This window comes from Narcine bancroftii, chromosome 12 (assembly GCF_036971445.1).
Source record: "Narcine bancroftii isolate sNarBan1 chromosome 12, sNarBan1.hap1, whole genome shotgun sequence".
Taxonomy (NCBI): domain Eukaryota; kingdom Metazoa; phylum Chordata; class Chondrichthyes; order Torpediniformes; family Narcinidae; genus Narcine; species Narcine bancroftii.
The window spans coordinates 96,831,575-96,858,471 of NC_091480.1; the positions used below are offsets into that span (position 1 = coordinate 96,831,575).

A 26,897-nucleotide genomic window follows, 5' to 3' on the forward strand; every position below is an offset into this window, starting at 1 on the left:
CTGCAGTGAAGATTAGGTTCGGAACCAAGCCAGCAGCTATCAGCTTGTTGACAAAACCCAAGAAATATCAAGAATCTTTTGCAACTGAATAAGTTAGTGGTGCTATAAATAATTTTGGACAGAAGATCCAGTTGCAAATGAGCAACTTGCAGGTTCCACCCAAGCCAATTCCAAATGGAGCCTAGCAACTCTAGGTCTGTAAATGTGCTACACCCCCATGACCTTGAAAACTAGATTTGGAACTTCAAGATCCAAGCCTTTTAAAAACTCCTGTTTGGTCATCAAAGGGAATATTCCCTTTCCCTGTTCCAAATAGGACTGGTTGACAGCAGTGAATTTGAAAAACCCACTTCAGCATCTTTTTGTGCAAGTCTCCTTTAGTAAGATAATGATTGAACATTTGCAACTCATTTTTAACCAAACTCCACAAACATTTCTAAGAAATTTACAGTGCCAACACTGATGTTCCAAAAAGATATTTTTTCTCAATCCCCACCCACCTCCAAGAAATTAGGATGCAGAAAATATGTACACCAATTCGTCTGTAACATTTCTATTTAAAATATTCAAACATCTGTGGAAAAGCCAAGATATCTAGGAGTTCTAGTAATTAATATACAATTTTTGCACTTTTCCTCCTTGCTAATTTAGAAATTTTTAAGAAAAAAATGCACACACACTTTGAAAAAAAATGTTTTCTTCTTTATTTATGAACTCATCTGAACATCAGATATACCTGATAATTGTTGGTTAGTGAGAACCTTTTGTACATTTGATATTGATGGCAAGAACCAAAATAGAGAGGGCATACTGAGGAAACTGTTGGAAAACAAGTCAGATCCAAAGCAGTGTGATGTCAGCCAGGTCCATAGAGACAGTATGGGTCAACAGGCAACCAAAAAACCTCTGGTATAACAAAGTGAGAGTTTGGTTAAACTCTCGAGAGAATGAAGAGCAGGACAAAATTTGACAAGAGGATTTTTTTTTAAAAATGTCATACCACCCCGATAACCTGCTGGGTAAAAGGCTACATCAAACCGGAACAAACTTGTTCTGAACAGAATGAGTTTGACGAGGGATTTAAAAACTTTCAGACCGAAAGTAGGACACACTGAAAAAATCCTAGCATTTCTCCAAGCTCAACTCTCTTCTGTCACACACTCCAACTCCCTGGATCAAAGTTGTTCTCTGTTGAAGGAAAACAAACAGGTAAACATCTGTTGCTAGAGTTGACAATGAAAACAGTGATACGATGGTAGAGCTTATAAATTCTACTTGAAAATGTAGCACCGGTTTTGAAGGGTCAAATGAATTAAACACATCTCAGACCCATTGTAACAAAGACTTCTTTCTTACGATTTTCCTGCTGGTGAAAACATCTCAATATCTATCTGCCTTCTATTCCCCCCTTAGCGTCTTATGTTCTTTTTTTGTACAAAACTTTCAGTATACCCCAAAAGCTCATTCAATAGATTCTACAATGGTCTTTTCTGCTTCTAAATGGTGAAATCCCCTCTGGTTTACAATAACCTGGGGCAGGACGGCTGTTGTAGCGGTTTAGTACAGTGCCCAGCGATTGGGACGGGGATTTGAATCCTGCACTGTCTGTAAGGAGTTTGTACCTTCTCCCTGTATCCGTGTGGTTTCCTCAGGGGCTCCGGTTTCCCCTCACTGTTCAAAACGTACTGGTAGAGTAAATTAATTGGGTGCAAATTGGGCAGCCTGGATTTGTGGGCTGATATGGCATGTTACTGTGTTGAATGTCTAAATTTAAATTTAAATTTACATTTTTATGAAAATTATCCACAGTAATGTTGTGACGTGCATTGAATGGTAAAGAAATTGATTATATTTTAAAATTAATAATAAGGTTAGATCACAAGATAAAGGAACAGAAGTAGGCCATTCGGCCCATCGAGTCTGTCCCACAAATCCACCCTGAGCTAAACTGTTCTTACATCTCGTTCCAAATTCCAGCCTTTTCCCCATATCCCTTGATACCCTGACTACTTCGATACCTATCAATCTCCCCCTTAAACTCCCCTAATGACCAGGCCTCCACAACACATCGCAACATTACTGTGGATAATTTTCATAAAAATGGCAGTTCATCCAACTCTCACCCAAGTTTACACTCAGTTTCATATTTGTAGATACACTCAATTTTAGTCTCAATGTGTACAATTGCCTTTTTGTTTTAAAATCATTACATTGGAGGACATCTCATCACTGAACATCAAAATGAGGGTACTTTATTGATTTTCTTTTGTTCTCTCTATTGAACAGTTTGTTTTACATTTGTTAAGTTTACAGTTTCTTAAAAGGTGTCGAGTTGGCATTGGTCATATTTTCTGTGCAACACGGATCATGGAATTTGAGACACCAGAATCAGGCACTAGTTCTTGTTGGCAAAAACATGCAACTTGAGGCCGGGTTGCAAATAGCTTCCAAAATAAATACAAAGTTATAAGAAAATGCATGTATCTATACAAATCTCCAGAAAGTCATCAAAATGATCTCATGAATACAGCTCTAATCAACTAAAATAAAAGATCATCAAGTATTCTGTTCATTGTATCATTATGACACCCACCTATGTCAGTTTTTTTGCCTTGTTGTAGAGAGAGTCCACTACTTTACTCATATTCTGGATTGTTTCAAGCGCGGTTTCATATGTTTTGTCCACTGGAGGCTCATCAAACACGATGAGAACTCCCTCGCCTTGGTCTAGAATACCTTAAATTAATACAAGGAACAAGCATAACAAAGTATTTTCATATAAATTCCACGGATAAATGGAGATAACCTTTTTCACAATCTTAAGCAAGCATCAAGTAAATACCACAGCTACATATTGTACATAGAAAGCATTTATACAGTGGTATACAGAAGTCAACATTTCTGTTACAATGAATAACTAAGTAAGTAAAAGATGGCCTGATCTCCAAAAGGCATAAAATTAAAGATGACACATTAACAAGATTACTTTTTTTTAAAAATTTTCTTGCCTGGTTAGTTCTTATTAAGATGATTAATCCCATAATCAGACATGCTCTCCTTCCGCTATAATACTGCTCTCAGGCAAGGTACAACTTGCTATATTGTCTTGGATGATCAATACCCTCTGTATTCAATCCTGCCTCTGCCCATCCCCTCCTAAATCAGCTTCCTTTGGGCCTTAGAGTTAATATGGCGTCTGGACCAAGCCTGTGGTCCTCCAGATGTCAACAAAAATGATTCTGCTGGCTTCATTTAAAGTTTTCCTAATCTTTATAATTAATTTCAGACCATTCTTCCAAGCTAATGCTGAACTAGATTTCTGTGAGTTGATGAAAACTGAGCAATTTCTATTTTATCTTCCAATACTATCAATATAAACTAAATGTGTCACCAAAAATGTTTCACTAATGCCCTTCAGGGAAGGAAGTCTACTTTTTCAGTTTAACTAATGCTCAAGCCAACCCTTAAGAAGAGGGGGAAGTGGGTGGAGTCAACCGGGAGGGGGAAGTGGGTGGAGTCAACCGGGAGGGGGAAGTGGGTGGAGTCAACCGGGAGGGGGAAGTGGGTGGAGTCAACCGGGAGGGGGAAGTGGGTGGAGTCAACCGGGAGGGGCAAGTGGGTGGAGTCAACCGGGAGGGGCAAGTGGGTGGAGTCAATCGGGAGGGGCAAGTGGGTGGAGTCAATCAGGAGGGGGAAGAGGGAAAGTGGGTGGAGTCAATCGGGAGGGGGAAGAGGGAAAGTGGGTGGAGTCAATCGGGAGGGAGAAGAGGGAAAGTGGGTGGAGTCAATCGGGAGGGAGAAGAAGGAAAGTGGGTGGAGTAAATCGGGAGGGAGAAGAAGGAAAGTGGGTGGAGTAAATCAGGAGGGAGAAGGAAAGCGGGAAACGAGAAAAAAAGTGATTTGGAGATCATTTAAAAAACCCACAAAAACATCTACTTTTAACCAAGATGTTTTCCCACAAAAAATATAGTATTGCTTGATCAAGGTAAATAATTGTGAGTGGGATTTGCCGTTAAACTAGGTTGTATTAATTGCTTGAAAAAAGTTTGGTCATTTATTGAATCTAATGTGCTGAGAATAATGATGATTCCTCAAACTTTGTTTTAGTTTCTCGTTTGTTCTGACATTTTTCTACACTTACCATGAAACTTCTTGTCCAAGATCATTTGAGAGAGTTTTCTTTCCACATCACCCTAAAATAATAGTGCAATGTTATAGACAAGTTCTAGATTATGATTTATCCTGCTACTTCATAACTTTTCAGGGTTAAGAAACAAGAGCATTTTATTCCACTTCTCGATTCTTCTCTGCCATTCAGTACGATTAGAACTGATCTTTTACAACTCCATTCTCTTGTACAAATTTAATACTCCAATTCCATTAATAGTTAAGAAATTTATCAATGCATCTTGAGTAGACTCATTGACTGACCCTCCATAGGGTTTTCCAGTAAAGAATTCTGAAGATTCATCAGCCCTCGAGAGGATTTTTTTTCTCCATTTTTGGCTTAAGGGAAGCTCGTGGAATTTTTAATCTCAGACCCATTATGTAATTAAACTACTGATCTTCCCAAACTAATTTTTTTTAAAATCAGCTTTATGTTTTACAAACAGAACAAAGGTAGTTTGACTATTAATACCAAAGATGGATAATCTTTAATTGAATCAAATCATTTCTCTATTATTGATTCCCAGATTTTAACTGCATTATCAAACAAATGTTAGTTTGCTTACTTTCATGTAGTTTTAAAGTATTTTTTAAAATGTACTTGTGTTAAATATTATGAATTAGCACCAAAGATAAATTAAAATAATAAAAATTCAGCATCCATGATGGCAGTTTTTAATTTTTCTTTAAACTATAGAGCATTGATTGAAGGCCTTTCCAGCCCAATTACACCCAATTAACCTACCAATCCTGTATGTTTTGGAGGTGGGGCGGGGCCGCACTGTAGCATCCAGAGAAAACTCATCTAGGTCATGGGAGAATATGTTCCTTACAGACAGCGACAGATAGGAACCCAGTTTGCTGGTGCTACAAGTATTGCGCTAACTGTGCCGCCAGCATAAATCTCTTTACCTCAGGATATCTTTTTTTTTTGCTGGATTTAATGGAGATTCCAGAGGAAGAACGGGTGGGGGAGAGTTGTGTCAGTTGCACCATTTAACGTTCAGCTTGTTCCCGACTTCTCTGTCAAAGGAGGTCAGATACAGGCTGACTTGAGTACTACAATTAGCAGAGATTCTTTGTCATCACCAACTACAATATATTCCAGCTCAAAATCACCCACGTTAGTGCAAAGAAATTTTAACCTGGATTATATGTCATTTTGGATTGTAATTAGAGTGCTCCATTATTCCTTGGGATGAACGGTCAAGGAAAAGTGACTCTTTATTCGCCAGATGAGCAGTTTTTTAACTTCATGTTTATGTACCAATTATTACTTACCTTAGATAGTTTTATAATACTTGCTATGTGTTCGATCTGTAAGATTAGGAAAGAACATTTTCTATCATTTGGTTGCCATTTAAAAACAGGACAAGGCAAGAAACAGCTGAAAGCCATTTTTCTGAATAGAATCGTCATAAATGAGGGTACATATAAGGAACATTTTTCCACTGATAATATTAGCATATAATTTTAATAGCACAAAAGATATGATCATTGACAATTTAAATATTTTTATTAAATCAATCTTTATCCTGAGTAAGTGCTTTAGAAATTAATGGCATGCTAATTGGACATTGCGTTTAGTTCCAAGATGTACAAATTATTCACTAGATAGAAACTCTTTTTAAACTTAAGCTTAAACAGAAAAACATTACATTTGTTACTCAAGTTAAAATTAATGAAATCGATTTGCTAAGAATGGGGAGATTTTTTTTTTAAAAATATTTCCTACATATTCTAACAATGTAGAGTTGACATTTGGTCTGAACAATCCCAATCCTCCACTTGCTTCTTCATAGCCCTTTTTAGCTCACAAGCTTATTAACATAATATTAATTATTATTAACATAATATTAATATTATGAAAATAAATATGACCTATTGGCTCATATTTGGGTGAAGGTTGTGACAAACTGAAGCCCAAATGGTGCATAATAGCCAAAAAAAATTTGTTGATTTTGTACCAATTCCAGATCTGCATATCATATGAACACAGAAGTTATGAATGAACTGTACTAATTGAGAATTTAGAATTAATTTATTGAGAATTTATTCAACTGGACTACCAAACTACATCTCATTTCATGAAGGTGTGTCACATTTGCATGAGTCTCTTCAAAATTTAAGGGACACAGTGAACACCAGATGACAGCTGTAGATTTTCACTTCTGAGATTGCAATTTTGATCCTATTATCAATCCTTGATTAATCTTTGCTTGTAATTAATGACCACCAAGGTTGAAACATCACTTCACAATCTGGACATAATAAAACCTGAGAAGTGGGAAGACATGGATAATATGTTTCCTATTTTCCACTAGTGTTCTAATTTCCTCCTCTTCTGAATGGACTTGCTTGCTATGTGATCATTAGTTGAAGCTTGCATGAAACAAAACTGTTGAAAAAGCCAGCTGGGCTAAAAGATTTGATACAAGGCTCTGCGCCAGCCATTCTCAACAGGGGATGAACAGCTGCCCTTGGGTGGGGGGGGGGGGGGGCACAAACCTATTTTTTTTAGATAGTTGGTCAGAAGTATGGAAGAAGGTTGAGAGGGGATTTGATAGAAGTATTTAAGATTATGAAAGGGATAGACAGAGTGGATGTGGATAGACTATTTCCGATAAGAGGAGGAAAGATTAAAACAAGAGGACATGAGTTAAGAATTAAGGGGCAGAGGTTTAGAGGTAACATGAGGGGGAACTTCTTGACTCAGAGAGTGGTAGCCGTGTGGAATGATCTTCCGGGAGAAATAGTGGCGGCGGAGTCAATTGTATTATTTAAGAAAAGGTTGGATAGGTCTATGGATGAGAAGAAGATGGAGGGTTATGGGCATTGTGCAGGGAGGTGGGACTAGAGAGGGGTGTTTGGTTCGGTGCGGACTAGAAGGGCCTAATGGCCTGTTTCCGTGCTGTAATTGTTATGTTATGTTTTATGTTAAACATGACTGCTTGACAGGGAAGGGAACCCATAAACTTTGAGCATAGTCCTAAGGAGGCCATAGACAAAACAAAAGTTGAGAATGGCTGCTCCATGCCACACGATGCCACTGAGCACTTTGATACCTGCCAAAAAAAGTTATTTATCAACAGGGTGTTAAGGTGAAGACCATCAACTAATTATGAGTACAGCAAGCATCCAACCATCAGCCTAACCCACACTCACACTATTTGGGACTATTCGATAATGAACAAATTTTCCTCACCCAGCCTTACCACTGCATTGGTTGAAGCCAGTTAACATAGGCAGGAATCAGTAGGATCGCGATTCTGTGGTGAAGAAGCACAGACTGCAGATGCTGGAATCTATAGCAATCACTGTACTGCTGGAGGAGCTCAGCAGGTCCAGCAGCGCCCATGGACAGAAACAGTTGGTCAACGTTTCAAGTCAAAACCCTTGATTGAGTTCCTGCAGCAACTCAGTGATTCCAGGATTGTTCAGATTAAACCAATATAATAAAATTGAAGAGTTTCAGTACATGGGTATGACAAATTATGCCATGGATACAGTGAGATAGGATAAACACCTGTGGAGCTATCAAAAGGAACGTAAGATGGGTCTGATTAAAACTGACCGATTCCACATAGTTCCTTTGTGCACATTGAGAGAACAAATACTGCCTTATTCTAATGAACTTCCACATTCATGTATTTTAATCACCATTATAATTAATTTGCTCACAAATTAAGCAAATTTAAAAGCAATTTTTCTCTTCAAACAGCAGTAGACAAGATATTATGACATTTTTAACTTGTTATCGGCAGAATTATGGCACCGTATACTCACACTAAATAATTAACGATTTGGAAAAGATAATGACAGGGCTCAAATGTTTCAAGCGAGTCAGCTCCTCCCCAAGCTGTCTGGACCTTAGATACCATTATCAACCATGAAGTTTCATGGCTGGAACACACCATGTACCAATCCAAATTTTTTTTGCGACAATTGGTTTTTGCTTTACATAAATTTATTCCACTGTGGGGACATTTAAACAAAAATAAAGCATAAAAATTGCTCAGGAGGGAGAGTGGCTTTTACTGAAAGAATATTTGGGTTGAGTAGAGAGACCAGATCTGGTCTCTCTATTCTACCCAAGAAAGGATTAAGATAAGGCAGCAGAGTTCACCAGATTAGTAGTTTAAATGGTCAGTTTGATGTGGGAGTCATTACAAAAACAGCTTCCCCTCCGCCATCAGATTTCTGAACAGATAACGGACACTACCTCACTTTTTCTCTTTTTTTGAACTAATTTTTTTTAAATCTTGTTTTTGCATAAATGAGCTGAGCAAAATTTATTTGGCCACACAAAAATAATGTTAATACATTGCACAGGATGTCATGCTGGCATTTCCACATATAAAATGGCATTTAGTTTTGCAAAGTTTGCAGTAAGATTGAAAGAGTGCAGAAAATATTGATAAAGATGTTGCCGGATCTTGAGGAACTGAGTGACATGGAAAGGTTAAACAAGTTACCACATTATTCCCTGGGGCGTAGAAGAATGAAGATTTGATAGAGGGGTATAGAGCAATTGTAAACTGGATTTTTCCACAGAGACAAGAACTAGAGGATATGGGTAAAGGGTAAAATCTGAAAAGTTTAAAGGGAACATTCGGGGGAAATTCTCCAAGCAGAGAGGGGTGAGAGCATGGAAGGAGCTGCCTGCTAAGTGGTGAATGCAGGCTCAATTTTGACATGAGAAAAATTAGATAGGTACATGGATGGGAGGAGTATGGTTTGGGTGTAGGTCATTGGGACTATGCAGAATGATGGTTCAACACAGACTAGCTGGGCCTACAACCCTGTTTCTGAGCTGCTGTGTTCTATGGTCCTAACATGAATCCTCTGGTACAAAAAATGGATGACTGTCGTAAAAGCAGAGAATTGCTGGAGGAACTCAGCACGTCTCTGAAACAGATGCAGAAGATGAATAGATGCTCTCATTCCAATTTAATTTTCTTTAGCAAACTAAGTCAGCAGAGGTACACAAGTACAACATTTACTATGAAAGCAAATGCTTCAGAGATCTTTTTAAAGGGGCATGACACAATCATATCGCATACAAGAAATAACCAGGCTGAACAGACTGATGGAAAACAAAGATCAATCTTTTCTTATAATGGAAAAGCTGAGCAAGCAGTAGCAAATTTTTAAGTAACTGGTAGCAAAGATTAATAATAGGGAGACAAAAAGAATGCTACCTTTGATAGAGATTTACCACAGCCACTTACATATACTCTACAAAATCAAGGCCTTTAGCCCACAATGGATGTGCTCAGCATTGTATTAAATTCCTACCAATGGCATTTACCCACATTTGGAGTAAGAACATTCAAGGTTGAGAAAATATAGTGATCTTAATATAAAAGCTGACAGAAGAATCTCTTTCTATTCTCTCTGCCACTCTTTATTTCAAGCCAAACACCGCATTAGTTTTCAAAATCAGTCCATTGCAAATCTACAAAATAAACTTGAGCAATATTAAAGATATTGCAGTGTCACAAAAAGTTAGAATAACTGAAATATGAAGGAGGGATCCAGGCTTATTATTGCAAATAATACTACAGAATCTTTAATTCATTCATACTACTTGCAACTCCTACCTGAACTCTGGAGAAAGGCTCAATCACTCTGATAAGGTTCTGCTCCAGTAAGTTATCATATAGTTTTGCCAAATGTGTGGTTATAATCGGGTCATCCCGCAGTTCTGCCTGGAAATCTGTTAAAGCCTGCAAACCAAAAACAAACAAAATATTGACACATAGGAGATCGTCAGTATGCTTCAAGAAATGTACAATATGCACATTCACATTAGCAGATTAATTTGAAGCTTGAACAAAGCAAAATCTGTTGTTTCTGATGAGGTGACAAAAAAAATGAGTTTTGATCAAAACACTTTCCTCATCAGCTTTTATTTTCCAAATGCTTGTAATATGTGGGGAAGAATCCATAATGCAGCATAGATAGAATTTCTCCACATTATGCCTGCTTAAAGGAGCCATTTTTAACTAGCAATCTCTTGCCCTTCCCGCATTTCAAATGGGGTTGGATGTAAATATTTACCCAATTCCCTTCTGGAAGTACATTGCACGTTAGATTTCTTCATATTAGCTCGGATGATTGGACCAATCAACGTTGCTCAATAAAAATAGTTGTATTTTATTGAAAACTTTCAAATTTCACTCTTAAACAAGAAATCTTTTTAGCAAAGATATACCAAATCTGTGATCTTTCAGATTCTTCAGTTTATCTATGTAATGCTAATCTACCATAATTCCATTGAAGACAGACCTTGCTGTAGTGTGAAGCTGGGGCTGTTCTCCATGGAATAGATGAGATTGCGAAATCTGATAAAGATATACAAAATCAAAGGGTATAAACAGTAGATATAAACTGTTCCCACGAGGAGAGGCGTCAAGGACAATGGGACATAGAATGAAGGTAAATTGGCAAAAGAACCAAAGTGACATAATTTTTTGAAAAACCAAACCAATGGGAAGAGATGCCTGCCAACATTTTTCATACCTTCATAAAGGTTGGTTATGTATCTTTATCTTTGCTATAGAGGGTACATTTCAGGTCAGTAATCTCAAAAAAAAATTAGACATTGAATATTCAGATGCTGAAATATCTAATTACTGGCATTTTTTTTTAGTCAGTTTACCTTTTCAAAATCAGCCAGAGATCGATTCTTACTTGCTCGGGCCACACATTTTAGTGAATCAGTCTGAAGAGAAATCGAAATTAATAATTACAGCAAAATTAATAACATATCAAGAAAATAACCCCTCATACTAATTTATGATCATTCATTGTCATCTTATGCAAGCTATCAACTATTTTCAACTCTCAACTATCTGCAGCTAAACTTCAAGACCAAAAATAGCAAATTTTAATTCACTATCTTCCCAGTTCAAGCTCCTGAAATAGGTCCAATCTGCAGTGATATATAATATTGTTCTTTTTCTGTCCATTTAGAAACCTGTTCCAAACACCTTTTCATTGTGTTCAGTCGTTTCAATCTCCAATAATGTCTGCACAGTTAATCTTGCTTTGAACTGAAACACGACCCAAGGAGACCCATCACCATTTGCCAAGTCTGAACTTCCTATTTACACAGTGTTTTTCAGATTACAAATTCCTTAAAAAAATTAAAGCAGATGCTTCCTTAATGGCAAATACAAATGGTGATACCGTATCACGTAGATCAGGAACATCACATTTAATTTTAGATGGAATGTTGATCAGAATAATGAAGTTGCTATAATTTGCAAACTGGGGCTTCTGGACCCTCGAAAATATTTGGCTGCCAAGTAACCTACAAAATTCTCTGTAGCTGCCTGATCTTCCTTGCAAGAGGCTTGAACAAATATTGTTCAGGAATAAAGTTACAACACAACCAGGTAGAAAACTGAAATGGTGAAACTCGCAACACAACTAACCAGGCCCACAAAATAGCTAAAAGGTACTTCATTTTAAAGTGTCCAAAGCTCAAGATTTTACTTCATATATTACACTCCCCCACCTCCACAACAATTACATAAAAAATTGGAGAGGATGCCACCTTGCATTTTGCAAATATCAGCATCTACAGTTACCATTTAAACCTCAAACATTTGTCAATATTTTCCTCCCCATCCTCCTTGAAAACAGAGGCCAAGACCTGAATGTATCAGTGAAACTGCTCATGAGAGAGCAGCCTTTCCCCTCATTCCCTGCCTTAACAAAAACCAAATAATGATATTACCTGCCGTCCAGCATATCGGAGTGCAAGCTTCCCACTCACTAATGTCTGCACATCCTCTGGTCTGAGGGGAAGACAAAGAATGTTCTTTTTGTAAACTGCCTTGTAATTTGTTTTCTTCACAATAATCAAAGAACACGTCAAACCACCCCCCCCCCCCGACTGAACCTCTCCATCTCTGAACTCTCACATCTTAGTCTACACCTTGCTTCCTTTACCCCCCCACCACTGAACCTCTATTTCTGTACTCTCACATCTTAGAGTCTATACCTTGCTTTCTTTACCCCCCCCCCACTGAACCTCTCCATCTCTGTACTCTCACATCTTAAGTCTACAGCTTGCTTTCTTTAACCCCCCACTGAACCTCTTCATCTCTGTACTCTCACATCTTAGAGTTTACACCTTGCTTTCATTACCCCCCCCCCCCCCCCACTGAACATCTCCATCTCTGTACTCTCTCACATCTTAGAGTCTACAGCTTGCTTTCTTCTCAAGATCATGAAAATTTGTTTGATCTGCTATAATTACAGGAAAATCGAACAGGAATATGTATTTTTAAAAAAAATCACTGACATGAAGAAGTTTTACAAAATATAGATCAGTCGCCCAAATCAATGAACCACACTATCAGCAATATTCTGAAATTATTCCCAAGGTCACCCTTTCTCCACTCTATAGGTACTTTCTCTCCAAGATTCCAAATTTTTAAATAGGATATTGAAGTGTTCTATTTTTTCCCTAATTGTCGGGCAAATCCAAATGGGGTATATTCAAAATCAATGTTAGGCCATTCATCACCTGTTTGATCAACTGTCCTCTCTCAGGTGAGTTAGACAGACATTTAGCATCAATGTTTTTAATGGAATAGTTTCCATTTTATTGACTCAAAGCATTTGCTGGAAAGGAACACAAATCTCACCTCAAGCCCAACAATAAAGCTTGAAGGAGCTTTGGCCATTTCAGAGATAATGGACCAGAATTAATTTACACGATTTTTGTGTTTGATCACAAGAAATCAAGTTTTATATCTTCAACTCAAGACTGATTGGAGCTCGTAAAATACTGTTTATGCACACAACTACTCTGCTTCCCCTACGACACATCCAATCTAAATCCAACTGGGTCTTGCACACACCCGATTAATGTGGTGTTCTTCAAGCTACAATTTCTGCATAACCACTTTGGAACCCTTTAAACTTACGTATTTAACATAATTTTGCAGAGCAGCATATACTTCAATGCCGTGATTGCTTTAGGGCTATCAATCGAATCGTAGCCTTCAAATGCCTCATAAAAATATGAGTACGCTGTCTTCCAATCCTTCTCTTCAGCAGCATGGATAATACCTGCAAGCAGAAGCAACAAAGACATTCACGCACCATTTACAAAGCAAATTTCAGGACAGACTTTCTTGAATGGATCATGTTACCTATCGCGCAGACATTGAAGCAGGAACAGGCATGGGAATTCCACTCAACATTATTTCTATTAGTAACAAGTTTAACCATATCCTAAATCAAATAGGACAAACATAGAAGATAGGAGCAGGAGTAGGTCATTCGGCCCTTCGAGCCTGCTCCGCCATTCAACGAGATCATGGCTGATCTTCAAACTCAGTACCCCGTCCCCGCCTTCTCTCCGTAACCTTTAATACCCTTATTCTGAAGAAATAGATCTAATTCCCTCTTAAATAGATTTAATGAACCTGCCTCTACTGCCCTCTGTGGCAATGAATTCCACAGATTCACCACCCTCTGGGTCAAGAAATTCCTCCTCCTCTCGGTCCTAAATGGTTTGCCTATTATCCTCGAACCATGGCCCCGGGTTCTGGATTTTCCCATCCTTGGAAACATCCCATCTGCATCCATTCTGTCCAGTCCTGCCAGAATTTTATAGGTCTCTATGAGATCCCCTCTCAATCTTCTAAACTCCAGCGAGTACAATCCTAATTTGCGCAATCTTTCCTCCCAAGTCATTCCTGCCATTCCAGGTCTCAGCCTGGTGAATCGCCTCTGCACTCCCTCCATTGCAAGAACATCCTTCCTTAGATAAGGTGACCAAAACTGCACACAATACTCCAGGTGGAGTCTCACCAAGACCCTGTGCAGCTGCAGTAAGGTATCCTTGTTCTTAGACTCAAACCCTCTTGATATGAAGGCCAACATACCATTTGCCTTTTTAACCGCCTGCTGTACCTGCATGCTCGCCTTCAGAGACTGATGTACAAGTACCCCTAGGTCTCTACACTTCCCCATCTCTTAATCTATTGCCATTCAAATAGTAATCTGCCCTCCAGTTTGTATTACCAAAGTGGATAACCTCACATTGATCCACATTGTAATGCATTTGCCATGTATCAAAAGGACTTCAAATACATGTGGCAAGAGGAAGGTAGATCAGAGTATTTCAGGCTATTTTCCATATCTGTAAATCATGGGTCACCCAACCCTCAATTAAATTTATCCTACTTTATCCAAATCACACTGGAGCTTCCTGACCCCCTCTTCTGTGCACACAACCCCTCCTAGCTTAGTGTCATCTGTCAATTTGGAGATATGACATCCAATCCCCTCATCCAAGTTCAACCATATGCAAAAATCAAAGAGGACAGTTTGCAAATTGCCCTAATGACTTTAAGCGGCTGGCAATGAAAAGTTGAGACAAAGCATTCTATCTTTTACTTCAGACTTTCGTGTATTTAGCAAGTCTCAGCAAGGGTTGTAGTTATAAATGGTGAAAACTACAGAGTGACAATTGGATACCATTGACTGACAGCCTTTCATGCTGTTTGGTAACCTCCACTTAAAACTATAGACAAGCAGTTGAGCAGATAAGGCACACAGCTGAAAATCAGACATTTGGTGAGATTTAAGAATAATTCCCCAACTTTGTAAGGGATTACACTCAGAAGAAAAAGGAAAGGAGAATACATGAACACAAAGGCAGAAGTATGTACCAATGTCCTTTTGAAAATGCAATGTAAAACTGCCTTTCGACGCGGCCAATTTAAATTCATAGCCACGACATAATGCAAGCCTCTGATTTTCTCTTCTCTATATCTACATGGAAATACCAAGATCATTCTATTGTGAAGGGTGGAAAGACAGAAGAATAGAATCTTGCACTTGTACAATACCTTTCACCACTTCACAGCAACCAAAACAATTTGCAGTAAACACACTTCTACAGCATGACCATTGAGAAGTATTCAAAATAATTTTCCCTCACAGAAAAGACCCAAAAGCAGTTATTTACTTGCTAATTATTGACTAATCTTAATTTGAGGGATAAATATTAATCAGAACTGATTGTTCAGTTATTTGTATCTCAAAATCTAGGAAGACACGTCCTAGATTTTGGGTCTCAACAAAAACAAAGTTCAGCCATTCATTATTAAACTGTTAATCTAAATATTGTCCTCTAATCTCAAGTTTTTTTAAAATTTTTTATTTTTCACACTATAAACCACATTGATCAAGATACATACATTTTCCCTCTTGAACATATACAGTGTCGTTTTCTCCCCCCCCTCCTTCCCTACCTCCCCTCCCATTCATTTAAAGTTCAGAAAATAGGATACATTAAACCCGTCAAACAATGTTGTCACTCAATAAAAAAAAACAAGAAATTCCACTGAGTCAGTTCTTTTCATTCTTTTCTCCTTCTGTCATTTTAGGTGGTAGATGTAATCTCAAGTTAACGTTGAATTTATGGCCTGACACAAGACAAATATAAGGAAGGAATATATAAAAACCTACTGTAGATTTCTCTAGTCCCATCAGCAGATTAATTACTAAAATTCTATCTTTAGAAACCTTAGTAACATCTCAACTGTCCCAATTAGCCCAATATCCATTTAAAAGGTTAAAGATGAAAGGTTCCCATTGTTTCATACCGGACTGCATATCAAGTGCGGCCTGTAGTTTTGGTGGACAATAAATGGCATTTGCAGTTGTTCGTGCTGAGGTTAGGGCAGCTCGTGCCTTTGGCAAGTTACTCAGCGCATGATACGTCTTGCTCTCCAACAGCTGAACTTCCACTAAAAGGGCCTTGTCATCCATCTTTTTCAGTTCACGAAGCAACTGTGACCCTGAAAAAGAATTATTCGTTTTAAATGGAGGTACAACTTTACTGATGGTCATTGTTGCCAACTTCAGCCAAATATTATGCACTCAGGAAATAAAAGTTTGAAAATATAGTAATCTTGCAGATGAATAAATTGCATTAAAGATATTCTTTTTTAAAAATTCAGTACAAAAGGATGTTTGATTTTAAAATATTTTCTGCTCACCTGCCCAAATACCACAAGTTTATGACCTACAAGAGCAGGGTGATCAAGAGATGGGGAGGACATTCAAAACATGTAACTAAAAGCACCAATTACAGAGGGAAATGGTCAGCAGGACTGCATGAGGGAAGAGGAAAAAACTCCAACACTTTTGAAAAAAGAGAATCTGGCAATTTCCAAATTGTAGCCAAAAACAAAATTTCAGTTATATATCAACAAGTTTCCAATATCCCTCATTTTCTGACAGCAAAGAGGAAATAAAAATTTCGGCTGATATGTCAGAATGCTGTATTTATTATCTTACAGATAAGTAGCTGAGCCAAGAACTCAAAACTCTCACAGGTAATCTTAAAAGATGCTAAGGCCTGATGTTGATATATAGGTGATGAAATTAGGTTGTAAGGCCTACAAGTCATCCCAAAAGCATGAAAGTCCCAATTACACAAATACTGAAATTTTAAAAAAATATATAAAGAGCCGACTAAAATAAATGACACTAACTTTAAGCATGTAGATGGTCCAACAATGACTGGTGAGCCCTTCCAAATTGTTATAGAAAACATTTCCATGAAATTCTAATTAATATAAAACACTTTAAAAGACTAAATGTATTAATATTAGCATCAAAAAAACCTAATTTAAAACTTAGAAAGATTAAAATCCTCAGTAATCTAAATAACTAATTTTAACAAAACTCTATAGGCAATACATTGGATGATATCCTACATGATTATTTGAAGATAAAGGTCTTTAATTCCTGGATGAATATACTTAGCCAATCAAGTTAAATACAATAACTGCCATTAACTTTATAAACCCAAGTATTTACCACCATGACTTTGCAGACTTTCAAACTCCTTTACGGTTTAAACGGACTAAATGAGCAAAGTAATCAAAAGGACTTCAAATATATGTGGCAAGAGGAAGGTAGATCAGAGTATTTCAGGCTATTTTCCATACCTATAAATCATGGGTCACCCAACCCTCAATTAAATTTATCCTACTTTATTCAATACCATTCCAGCCCACGCGGTCATGCCACCCAAAAACATCAATTAACCTACAAACTCCATATGCTTGTGAGGGGTGGGAAGAAATTCTAGCACCCAGAGGAAATCCACATAGACAAAGGAAGAATGTACAAACTCCTTACTGAGAGCGTTGGATTCAAACCTGGGTCGCTGGCACTGTAATAGCATTGCACAAACCTCTACACTAACCATATTCCAACATTAAAATTCTCTATCAATATTCTTAACATTTTCAAAGATCAGGCATCAATTTTTTAAATGGTGGTGTTTTCTAGATTTACACTATGCATAGATATATTTTAGACAAAGCCATTATGAAAACTACTAAACAGGAGACTAAAGACTGGAAACATTGATGAAAAGTCATTGAGAATGATGCTCATGTGCTTGAAGTTTTCCAAGAAATTCACAGCATTCAAGACACTGTACAACTGAAGAGTTTTCAAAATGGCTTTCAATAAATGTTCTTATATGTAATACAGTAACAGGTCGTTGCCACCCACATAACCCAATTAACCTACAATCCCTGTACGTTTATTTTTAAAGGGTGGAAGGAAACCATAGCACCCAGAAAAACCCACACAGACACAGGGAACATAAAAACTCCTCACAGACAACGTTGGATTGAACCCAGATCTCTGGCGATGTAATCATGTTGCACTAACCATGCCGCCATCACTATTTGAATTAACATCAAACCAGTGTCTGTCCTTTCTGAAGTTTCCAAGCTGAAATCTGCGATTTTGGATCACTGCATTGCCGGTCCAGATGCTTCACATTCTATTCTCAGTTTTCAAATATTTTCCTAATCTGTAAGCCTTCAGTTACAAAGGTCACAAGAGGAAATGGAAAATTTTCCAACAGTAATTACTTTTTAAGTCCCTTCAGTAAACCCGGTTTAATGGTATGATGCCATACATTACATCTACCCAAAACATCACCTAATATCCAGAAAGACACACTTTCAGCAAAAGTCAAGAATTCAAGTCATGAGGTATGTCCAATTTCTTTTGAAAGACATTTGCCAAAGAATGATAACTTCAGAAACATAAAAAATCCCAAGATTCTTTCAGTCTATATAACGAGTCATTGATTAAACCTACTACAGCACCATAACTTTAAAAAAATATTTTAATGTAGATAAAAAATTGTTCTAAATGAAAGATATCAGTATGTGCTGCACTTGATAATGTTACTAGAAATTGAGGAATAACACCTGATCAATACAGGCACTTTTCTCCCAAGAGATGAAGTCTCCAGCAGGTCTCTATACTTCTAACACAACAACTCATATTTCAATGTGAAAAATCAAGACATTTATCACAGCAAGATGCAAACTTCAATGCTCTTCATATTAAATCAAAAATAGTGGAAAGTGAAACTGAAATTGTTCCAACTATGCAGCAAGTTGAAAACAAAAGAAGGTGCACAAAAATAAAAAATCCAAACAGCTGCACAATTTACGATCAACAACCTGTATTTCTCGGACATCTTTAATGCAGCAAATGTATCCAAGCATTATTAAACCAAATTTGACATGTTACTTAAAGGTTTAGGAAATGATGAAGAAGCTGGGTGGGTTATAAGCAGCAGTTTAAAAAAGTTCTTTCAAGTTCCTCAAACTTCAGAGCCTCTCACTTTGCCAACAGAATGCACCTATTATCAGCTATGAAACAATTAAGGAATGATTAAAACCAGGATGATGGACAAAATTTAAAGGGGAATAGAGAGAGTATTCAACCCAGAGAATGTGCTGCCGAAGGCGAATAAGGTAGATACAATCACAATGTTTAGGAGACATTTTGATAAGCATTTGAAGGAGATTGATCCAAAGACCTATTGTAGGCAAATGGATTAGAAAAGAAAGGCACAAATGTTGACAATGCTGAAAATAGTTTGCTCACAATTCTGACAGTTCTCAGGTAAAGAGATTAAGTTGGGGGTCAAAAAATTGACCAAAGAACCAAAGATTATAGACTTCATCTTCATCTCATCCTGTATGTTAGATAAACACAATGGAAAGACAATGAAAGAATTGATCAAAATATAGCTGGGAATCAAGTGCACATGGAAATTAATGTTTTTGAACAACGTTGAAGGAGCATACAGGTGACAAATGTTTAATGTCAGAATGAAATGGTTTATTACAAGTAGGTACAAAAAAAGGCCCAAACCCCAATGTAGTATCAAAAGAATGCAAGGAACAGCGGATGAAAGAAAAATGAGTTGCTGGAAATCAAATAAAAACAACAAATGCCAAAAATGCTTCTCTTTTCTCTCGTATGGTATGGGGCACTGGGCCACACTAATGGCCATTCTGCCTGTCTTGTGGCAGGCAGGAGGTTATTTCGTGTAATATTACATGCTCTGTACTGTTACACGACAATAAATGAATCTGCATTTACTCTCATCATCAGCAGAGAGTAAAAATGATCTTCCATCAGAACGTTTTCCCCCCATGGAAATTGCCTGATCTGCTGAGCATTTCCAAGTTTTTCTGTTTTTAGTTAAAGTTAATGGCACCTTTTCTCAGGCTAGGTGTTATTGTTATTTTCCTCCCCCAAAATGTAACCAATATACTTATTTTAATTACTCAAATTTGTGTACTCTAATCATACTTCAGTGCATTCAGCTTTCCTACATCAAAAGAATTTTATAGACGATGCTGCTATAATACCTCCCCTACTGGATGGTTGTGGATAAAGGCATCATGGCATTAAGCAATAGCGATTGATGCAATGGCTAGAAGCTGGAGGAACTCAAGAGGTCAGGCTGCATCCATGGGTAGAAATAGTCAATATTTAGCAGCAGAAGCATTTCTATCCATGGAAGCTGCCTGACTCGCTAAGTTCCTCCAGCTTCTCTCGCTGTTCAGTCAAGATTTCAGCATCTGCAGTTTGCGTGTTTCTCCTTAGCAATTTATGAAAGTTTATAGAGCTCTGCCCTCTAGTGGGATCAAGGACATATCATACAAAAAACCAAAGCCTCACAATTACATTGGTACAATCTACTGAAAAGCAACGTGGTCAAAAATAAACTCTTCTGTGACATACCTCAAAAAGCTATTACATAAATTGGAGGAAAAGTTTATATTAACACACTGTTCTTATTTTACATCAGGTCTAATCTGATTTTAAGGACTTTTTGCACCACTTCATTAAATGAATTGTTTTGAGTTGCTGGAAGGACTACAGGATCTTTGATGAATTTACAGAATTTCCACCTTTCTAAACCCTTTCAAATGATAAAATATGGAAATTCAATTTGCAAATCTTGAAATTATTGTCCAAAAAAAACTTCTCAGAATAATTTGGCACACATTGGAAAACCACAGTCCAATTTAAATGTCCACTCTGGTACAAAAATTCTGTGAAATCAACATCATTATAACTTCTCGAGGATATCGGTCTTCAAGCTCAGACCCTCGCCTGATTATTGCACTTCAGCCTCTATCTAGTTAAATGTTCTTAAGGATTACCAGTCCTACATTTATCTGTGCCAAATTAGCAGAAAAACTATCCCAAGAATGCACACAACTTTAACCAGTAAACTACGATTTCTGCTGAACAAAAACCACTCTTTTAGATGACAAAGTAGCACTAAAGATATTGAGAGATTTTGGGAAATTCTTGCATTCTAATTTACTGAAAAGCAAGTTTCAACTGTAAGTTAAGACCCTTTCACCCACACCGGCCAGCCTCCCACCTCTGCTTGCTGCAGTGATCACAGCTCCCATTGTTATCTACCCAATAGATGAAAGGCAGTATCAATAGTTACCTAATTGCAATGCCTCCTGGTACCTCTTAGTGTCAAAGTACAGAGAAACCAAGCGAGCCTGTATAGGAAATATTAAAATGGTTAAAATGTGCCTGTTTCAGCTGAAGTTTGAATGCAAGTCAATAAAGTGTAACACTTTTGGAACTATAGCAATAATGCAAAAAGTTATTCAGCTTTGCTGACAAAATTCTGTTACAATGCACCTTCAGCCTGCTTCAGATAAGGGAGTGACTGTATTATACCGCCGTTCTAAAAAGGTGAAGAATTGTCTTGGGAATGATCACATTATTAAAAAATTAACAAATTTTAATCAGATTCTTGGAAAAAAAAGGGTAAATGGAGCTGTTAGAAGTCAACAAGACAGGATAATGCTAAGTTCTGACAAACGGGCCTCAACACTTAAAAACTGATTCCTTCCACTGATATCGCCTGTCCTACTGAGTGGTTCCATCATTTAAGGTACTAAGTGATGGATTAATACCTTTTGCTTTAAATGTGGTCTTGATAACCAAGTAATTACAAGCCTAGGATTTAACAGAGGCAGATCATCATCCAACTGAAGGAAAAATTGAGCGCAAGTGAAATAAAATTCATGAATAAAAATCTGGATTTTTGTTCAAAAGGAAAAAAAATGCAAACTTATAACTTCAAGATATTTAAGTATTCAAGAGCACTGAGCTGAAGCACAGGGTCACAATACTACACAATCTTTGCTAAAGCAATCCATACTTGGCTGCTCTTCTTACAGGAAGTTTCAGCTGATCTTTCATTATTAAATTGAAGTTTCTCATAAAAGTCCATGCAAAACTAACTTCAGGAAAAAAAAAGAGCAAAGTTGTACTCATTGTTGTATTTACAAATCAAATGCAGGTCGGTGTTTGGAATTAGAATAGATCAATAGCCTGATGGCAATTTTTTTCTGTGGCACCACATAATTTCCAGTTACCACAAATTGGAGGCATTTGTCAAAACTAACCAGGAAATCTTTTAGATCTCTGCTAAACTTGGTTTTGAATTCAATTTTATTTTTCATAAAGAAGTGAAGTTCCTCAGCACCACTAATTATCCCAAAAGTGAGCTCCCGTTCTCAAAACTGAACATACAAGCTTCATAAGTGCCTACAGCTTAAACCAGGATATGTACTCCTCTGTGATTTCCGTCGGACGTTAATGGCGTATCTGATGCTTGTTCTATAAACGATTGGAAGGTTATTATTAAATCAGTGGTAAAGCTCATTCAGCAATCAAAATATCACGGAATATTTATATCCACTATTTAAAATGGAAATCAAATGCACACTTGTTCTTATGGGCTGTTTTCCCCATCTTAATTAGTATAAAAGTACTAGGTCAATTGGTGACATTTGTTCAGTAACCAAAGAATCGCATCGAAAATGGTCAAACATATAATTGAACACAAAATCTCTGGCAAAGTGTTTCCTCTGCAAACGTCTTAGTTGTAAAAAAATACTGTACAACTAATATTGATTAACCATTTGCGGAACAATGCAAGTTACATAAAGCTTAAGCAGGTATTTGCAAATATTAAAAGAAATGCAACTGCATCAAAAGGATACCACATCCAACGAAATAAATACAAAATACAAGGGTTTCTATGATTCGCATCACAGAGCGGTACAGATGCTGTAGAGAATTGGACAGGAGGTCAATCCGCAGGACCATAACAATGGCAGAGAGAATCTCTTGGGGTTCCCTGCCCCACCACCCCACCCCCCTCAAATCCACCTGATTTAATGGGATCATTGTCTGACAAGGAGCGCAAAATCATTGAGGTCCTCTCCCACCCTCCAAACAGCATCTTTAAACTACTCCCATTGGGGAAAGAGGTACAGGAGGACCAGAGCCAGCACCACCAGGCTGAGGAACAGCTTCTTCCCACGGGCAGTGAGGATGCTGAACGACTAAAGGAACTGCTCACACTAACCATCCAAGACTACTATTTATTAACAATATTTATTATACATGTACATTTGCCCTGTATATGTTGTGGCTATCCCTCAAGGTCGAGGATGATGGACTTCATTCCATTGATCCATTTATGGGCTCTCAAATGGCTTATGTCCAATCTTGGGAAATGGCCCACAGAGCTAAAACACCTGTGTATGTATTTTTTTAATATGTACTTAACGTTGCACACGATAGCACACAAAGCACACGATACTTCACAAATTAATCAACTAATTCCAATGGCATGAAAACCACGACGATTGGAGCGGATGGATTTGTTGCAGCCTTCATCTGCCTTCACAACCATCGAGTTCGAAGTAATTTCATTGGACTGTTCCACGGTTGAGGTCTTGGTTGGATTGTTCTTTATCAGGGACGTCACCCTTGATCTTACCGCCATGGTGGCCCTCCAGGAGCATAGCTCCAGATGGCATCCCTCTCAGGATCTCAGGGCCATACAAGCTTCTCCACCACAAAAAGATGAAAATCCATGGAGAAGCCTACATATGTATTGCTTGTCCGTATGTCTGGTTGTGTTTTTGTGTATATGCATGTTTTGAAGAGGACAGATGGGTTGTACTTGTGCAATGGGATGATAAATAAATTTGATTTTGCTAGATTTAAGTGAATACAATTGTAAGATCAGTTACAATTTGTCTGATTGCTATTCTCCTTCATTACTCTATCATTGAGGAAATTCTGCATCTAATCCAGTACTTAAAGTAACGAATGTACAGATATCTTTTCACAAGAGTTATCATTCATTTTTGCGAAATGAAGCAATCTGTACTTGTGTACATTTGTTGTACCGCCACGTGAGAAGTCTATGAGAGACGCTGCATCAAGAAGGCAGCCAACATCATTAACACCCAGATCACAATCTCTCCTCGCTGCTAAATCCAGTAACTCTAGTTTCAATAACAGCTTCTTTCCCCTCCAAAGAGCCATCAGGCTCTTGAATTTTTCTGTATTATCCAAACTATAAACTACTGCTGGACCACCAAAAGATCTGCCTGTACTATTTAAACATCCTTGTTCCTTGCACTAATTATATCTGTTAACATTTATCTCTTTTCCTGTTATGGAATATTATGGTAATTTAATTTAACCATGTGGCTGCAGCAAGTAAAAATTTTTATACATCTATTACATGTATGACAATAAACTCTCTATCATTAATTACGGAGAGAGATGCTGCTAGATGCAAACAAGAAATACCTGCAAGCTTTACACTTAGGTACACAAACAAACACCAATACCAACAATTAATATTTATTCAATGTGGACTATATGCAGTTTTCCCTATCTGGCTTCTGATACAATTAAATTAACTTTTAAATGGAGGTTAAAAAATCTTAGCAATCAAGGGACTTGAAGCATGTCACACAACAAAACATAACACAGAGAATTTCAACTACAGTACGTTTCAGATTATCCAAAATGCTCGGGACAGGTTGTGTATTGGTTAAATGCCTTTTTTTGGGCTATCTGAAAAATGCTTTAAACAGCCCAGTTTAAAAGCAGAATTCTTGTATCAGCCTTCACTGATCGCAACACCTCCCCACCACCGGCGCCAAACCTGGCCAGGTGCCCAAGGTCCCTGCTCCTATCCCTGACACATTCCCACTGCCATCACTGAACCAGTCCAGGAGCCTGAGGTCCCCTTGAATCAGCAATTAAAGCAATAACAAAGAACAAGAGTCCATTATTTTTAGCATGAAATAAAGTTTAACTCTTTTTTTTTGTAATATTTTATTTATCATTTTAAATATAAACAATCATACCAAGTACAAAACATCAAGAGAACCCCTCCCTCCACGCCCTCCCCTCGATACAAGTCATATTAAACAGAGAAAGAACAAAGAAAAAGAAACAAAAATAAAAGAGCATCCAATTGTCAGGGCATAAAGTACAACATATGGAGACAAAATAATACCAGTGTTAAAATCTTTACAGAGGTCTACTGGCTAACCTATATTGGCACCAATGAGGTACCTATATACTCTAAACAAGGCTTCTAGACATTTAGGAAGGTGTTATATCCCTTCCTGAGATTGTATGTGACCTTTTCAAGTGGAATTCAGCTCTTCATCTCCAAAGACCACCTATCCATGAGTAGATGGGAGGCAGTCTTCCATGATATTGCTATGCATTTCCTGGCCACACGCAAGGCAATTTTTCTAAATTTCATTTGTGAATTGGTTTGTCATCTACCAACCATGTACAGTTTCCCAAAAGACAAAGCTCTGGGTCTACTGGGAAAAGTGACTCCTGTGATCTTAGTTAGGGAGTCACAGTCTTATTATAAGGGGCCTTACTTTCATGCAAAGCCAGGTAGAATGCAAGGAGGAACCAATCTCTATCCCACACCTAAAACACATCTCTGATAATTCGGGTTTATATAGGTGTAATTTATGTGGGTTGAGGTATAGTTGGAGAAAATCATAACAGACCAATCTATTTCTGGTATCGATAGCAGCCAACAAACTTCCCAGATTAAGATCTGACCAGAGTTGTTCGTCAATTGTTGTGTCTATGTCTGACTCCTATCTCACCCTAGACTTATGCAAACCTGACTTTGGGCTCTCACTCATCAATAAGCTTATACATTTCCTTCATGGAGTAGTTTCTCCTTTTCAGTGAGTCCTGGTAGAGTCATTTCAGGGCCCAAATTTGCCCTAAGGAAGAATCGTAACTGAAGGTAGCAAAAAAAAAGGTCTTATTATTCAAGTCATATTTCTTCTTCTGCTGTTCAAATGACATGAAAATTCCTTTTTCATAACAATCTTCCAGACATTGTATCCCCTTATGATACTAGGCTTCCAAAATGTTATTGTTCAAAGTCCTGGGTAGAAGTTCATTTTGTCTTAAAGGATTCCTCAGTGACAACCCTCTTCTCAGTCCAGAGCCTCCATGGGTATCACACCACATTTTAACTAAGTATTTTAAAATGGGGTTGTCTGTCCTGGTGGCTATAATTCTGGAATTCCATTTATACACAAAATCATTATAAACCTTCTCTTTTGAGAGTGCAATCCAATTTGTACCCAGGAAAAAAAAATGGGGGGGGGGGGGGGGTATCATCCCTCTCAAAAAAAATCTCATTTGGGCTGTCAAATAATATTTTTTGAAACTAGGCAACCAGATGCCTCCTAATCTATAATCCCATGTTATCTTTTCCAGATAAGAAGAAATGTATGGAAGACATAGAAGAACTGGAAACAGAAATTCTGCAATTGGAAAAGGAATTGCAACAGTCCAGCTCCAAAGAAACATCATGCTTGTAAACAAAAAAACTGATATAAAATTGAAAAAAAACATTCTAAGAACTAAACAAATATATTATGAATTGGGGGAAAAAAAGCACAAAGTCTTGACCTGGCAATTGAGAGCAGAGTTCGAGAACTACAAATTCAATCCAGAATGAAATGGGCTCAGTTTCATGAAACCCAACAGAAATCATTTAAACAGTTTTATTCAAACCGATATAATCAGGTTCATAAAAAGAAAACAGGGACCCATTCAAATGCTCCTCATTTCGACCCATTTCATTACTAAACTCAGATTACAAATTGATTTCTTCTTTAATGTTTCCTGTAGAATAAAACTATTAGGGAGCAGAGGAGTTTATCTCACAGAACAACTTATCTTTTCCCTCCCCAACTTTTGATGTCATGTCACCACCAAAAATATTTGAGGATAACTGAGAATTTCGGAAAAGTGGTTTTTGGATCATCGGAAACACACTGTGCTTTTCTACCAAAACCACTTCATCATAACCCTACTGCATTATACAATGAGGTGCGAGAATGATATTGACCGTGCTCTTGGCTTTCAGCAACAAATTAGTCAGCACATCTCACCCACGATCCCCTAACTACTATGCATCAATGCAATTCAAATTATCTATTACAATGCAGTTT

At 37.6% G+C, this 26,897-nt stretch overlaps 1 protein-coding gene across 1 annotated transcript in view; it reads right to left on the minus strand.

The window, feature by feature from the left end:
• Positions 1 to 680: 680 nt before the first annotated feature.
• Positions 681 to 26,897, minus strand: part of LOC138746714 (26S proteasome non-ATPase regulatory subunit 11) — a 60,505-nt gene continuing 34,288 nt past the window's right edge. Inside the window, exons 5-14 of the mRNA XM_069905039.1 lie at positions 21,008 to 21,065; positions 15,807 to 16,001; positions 13,113 to 13,257; positions 11,915 to 11,975; positions 10,832 to 10,894; positions 9,771 to 9,896; positions 5,449 to 5,484; positions 4,142 to 4,193; positions 2,594 to 2,736; positions 681 to 1,188 (exon numbers count right to left, since the gene is read on the minus strand). Of these exons, the coding sequence (XP_069761140.1) occupies positions 2,594 to 2,736; positions 4,142 to 4,193; positions 5,449 to 5,484; positions 9,771 to 9,896; positions 10,832 to 10,894; positions 11,915 to 11,975; positions 13,113 to 13,257; positions 15,807 to 16,001; positions 21,008 to 21,065 (879 nt within the window). The 3' untranslated portion in view covers positions 681 to 1,188. The remainder of the gene's footprint in view (positions 1,189 to 2,593; positions 2,737 to 4,141; positions 4,194 to 5,448; positions 5,485 to 9,770; positions 9,897 to 10,831; positions 10,895 to 11,914; positions 11,976 to 13,112; positions 13,258 to 15,806; positions 16,002 to 21,007; positions 21,066 to 26,897) is intronic.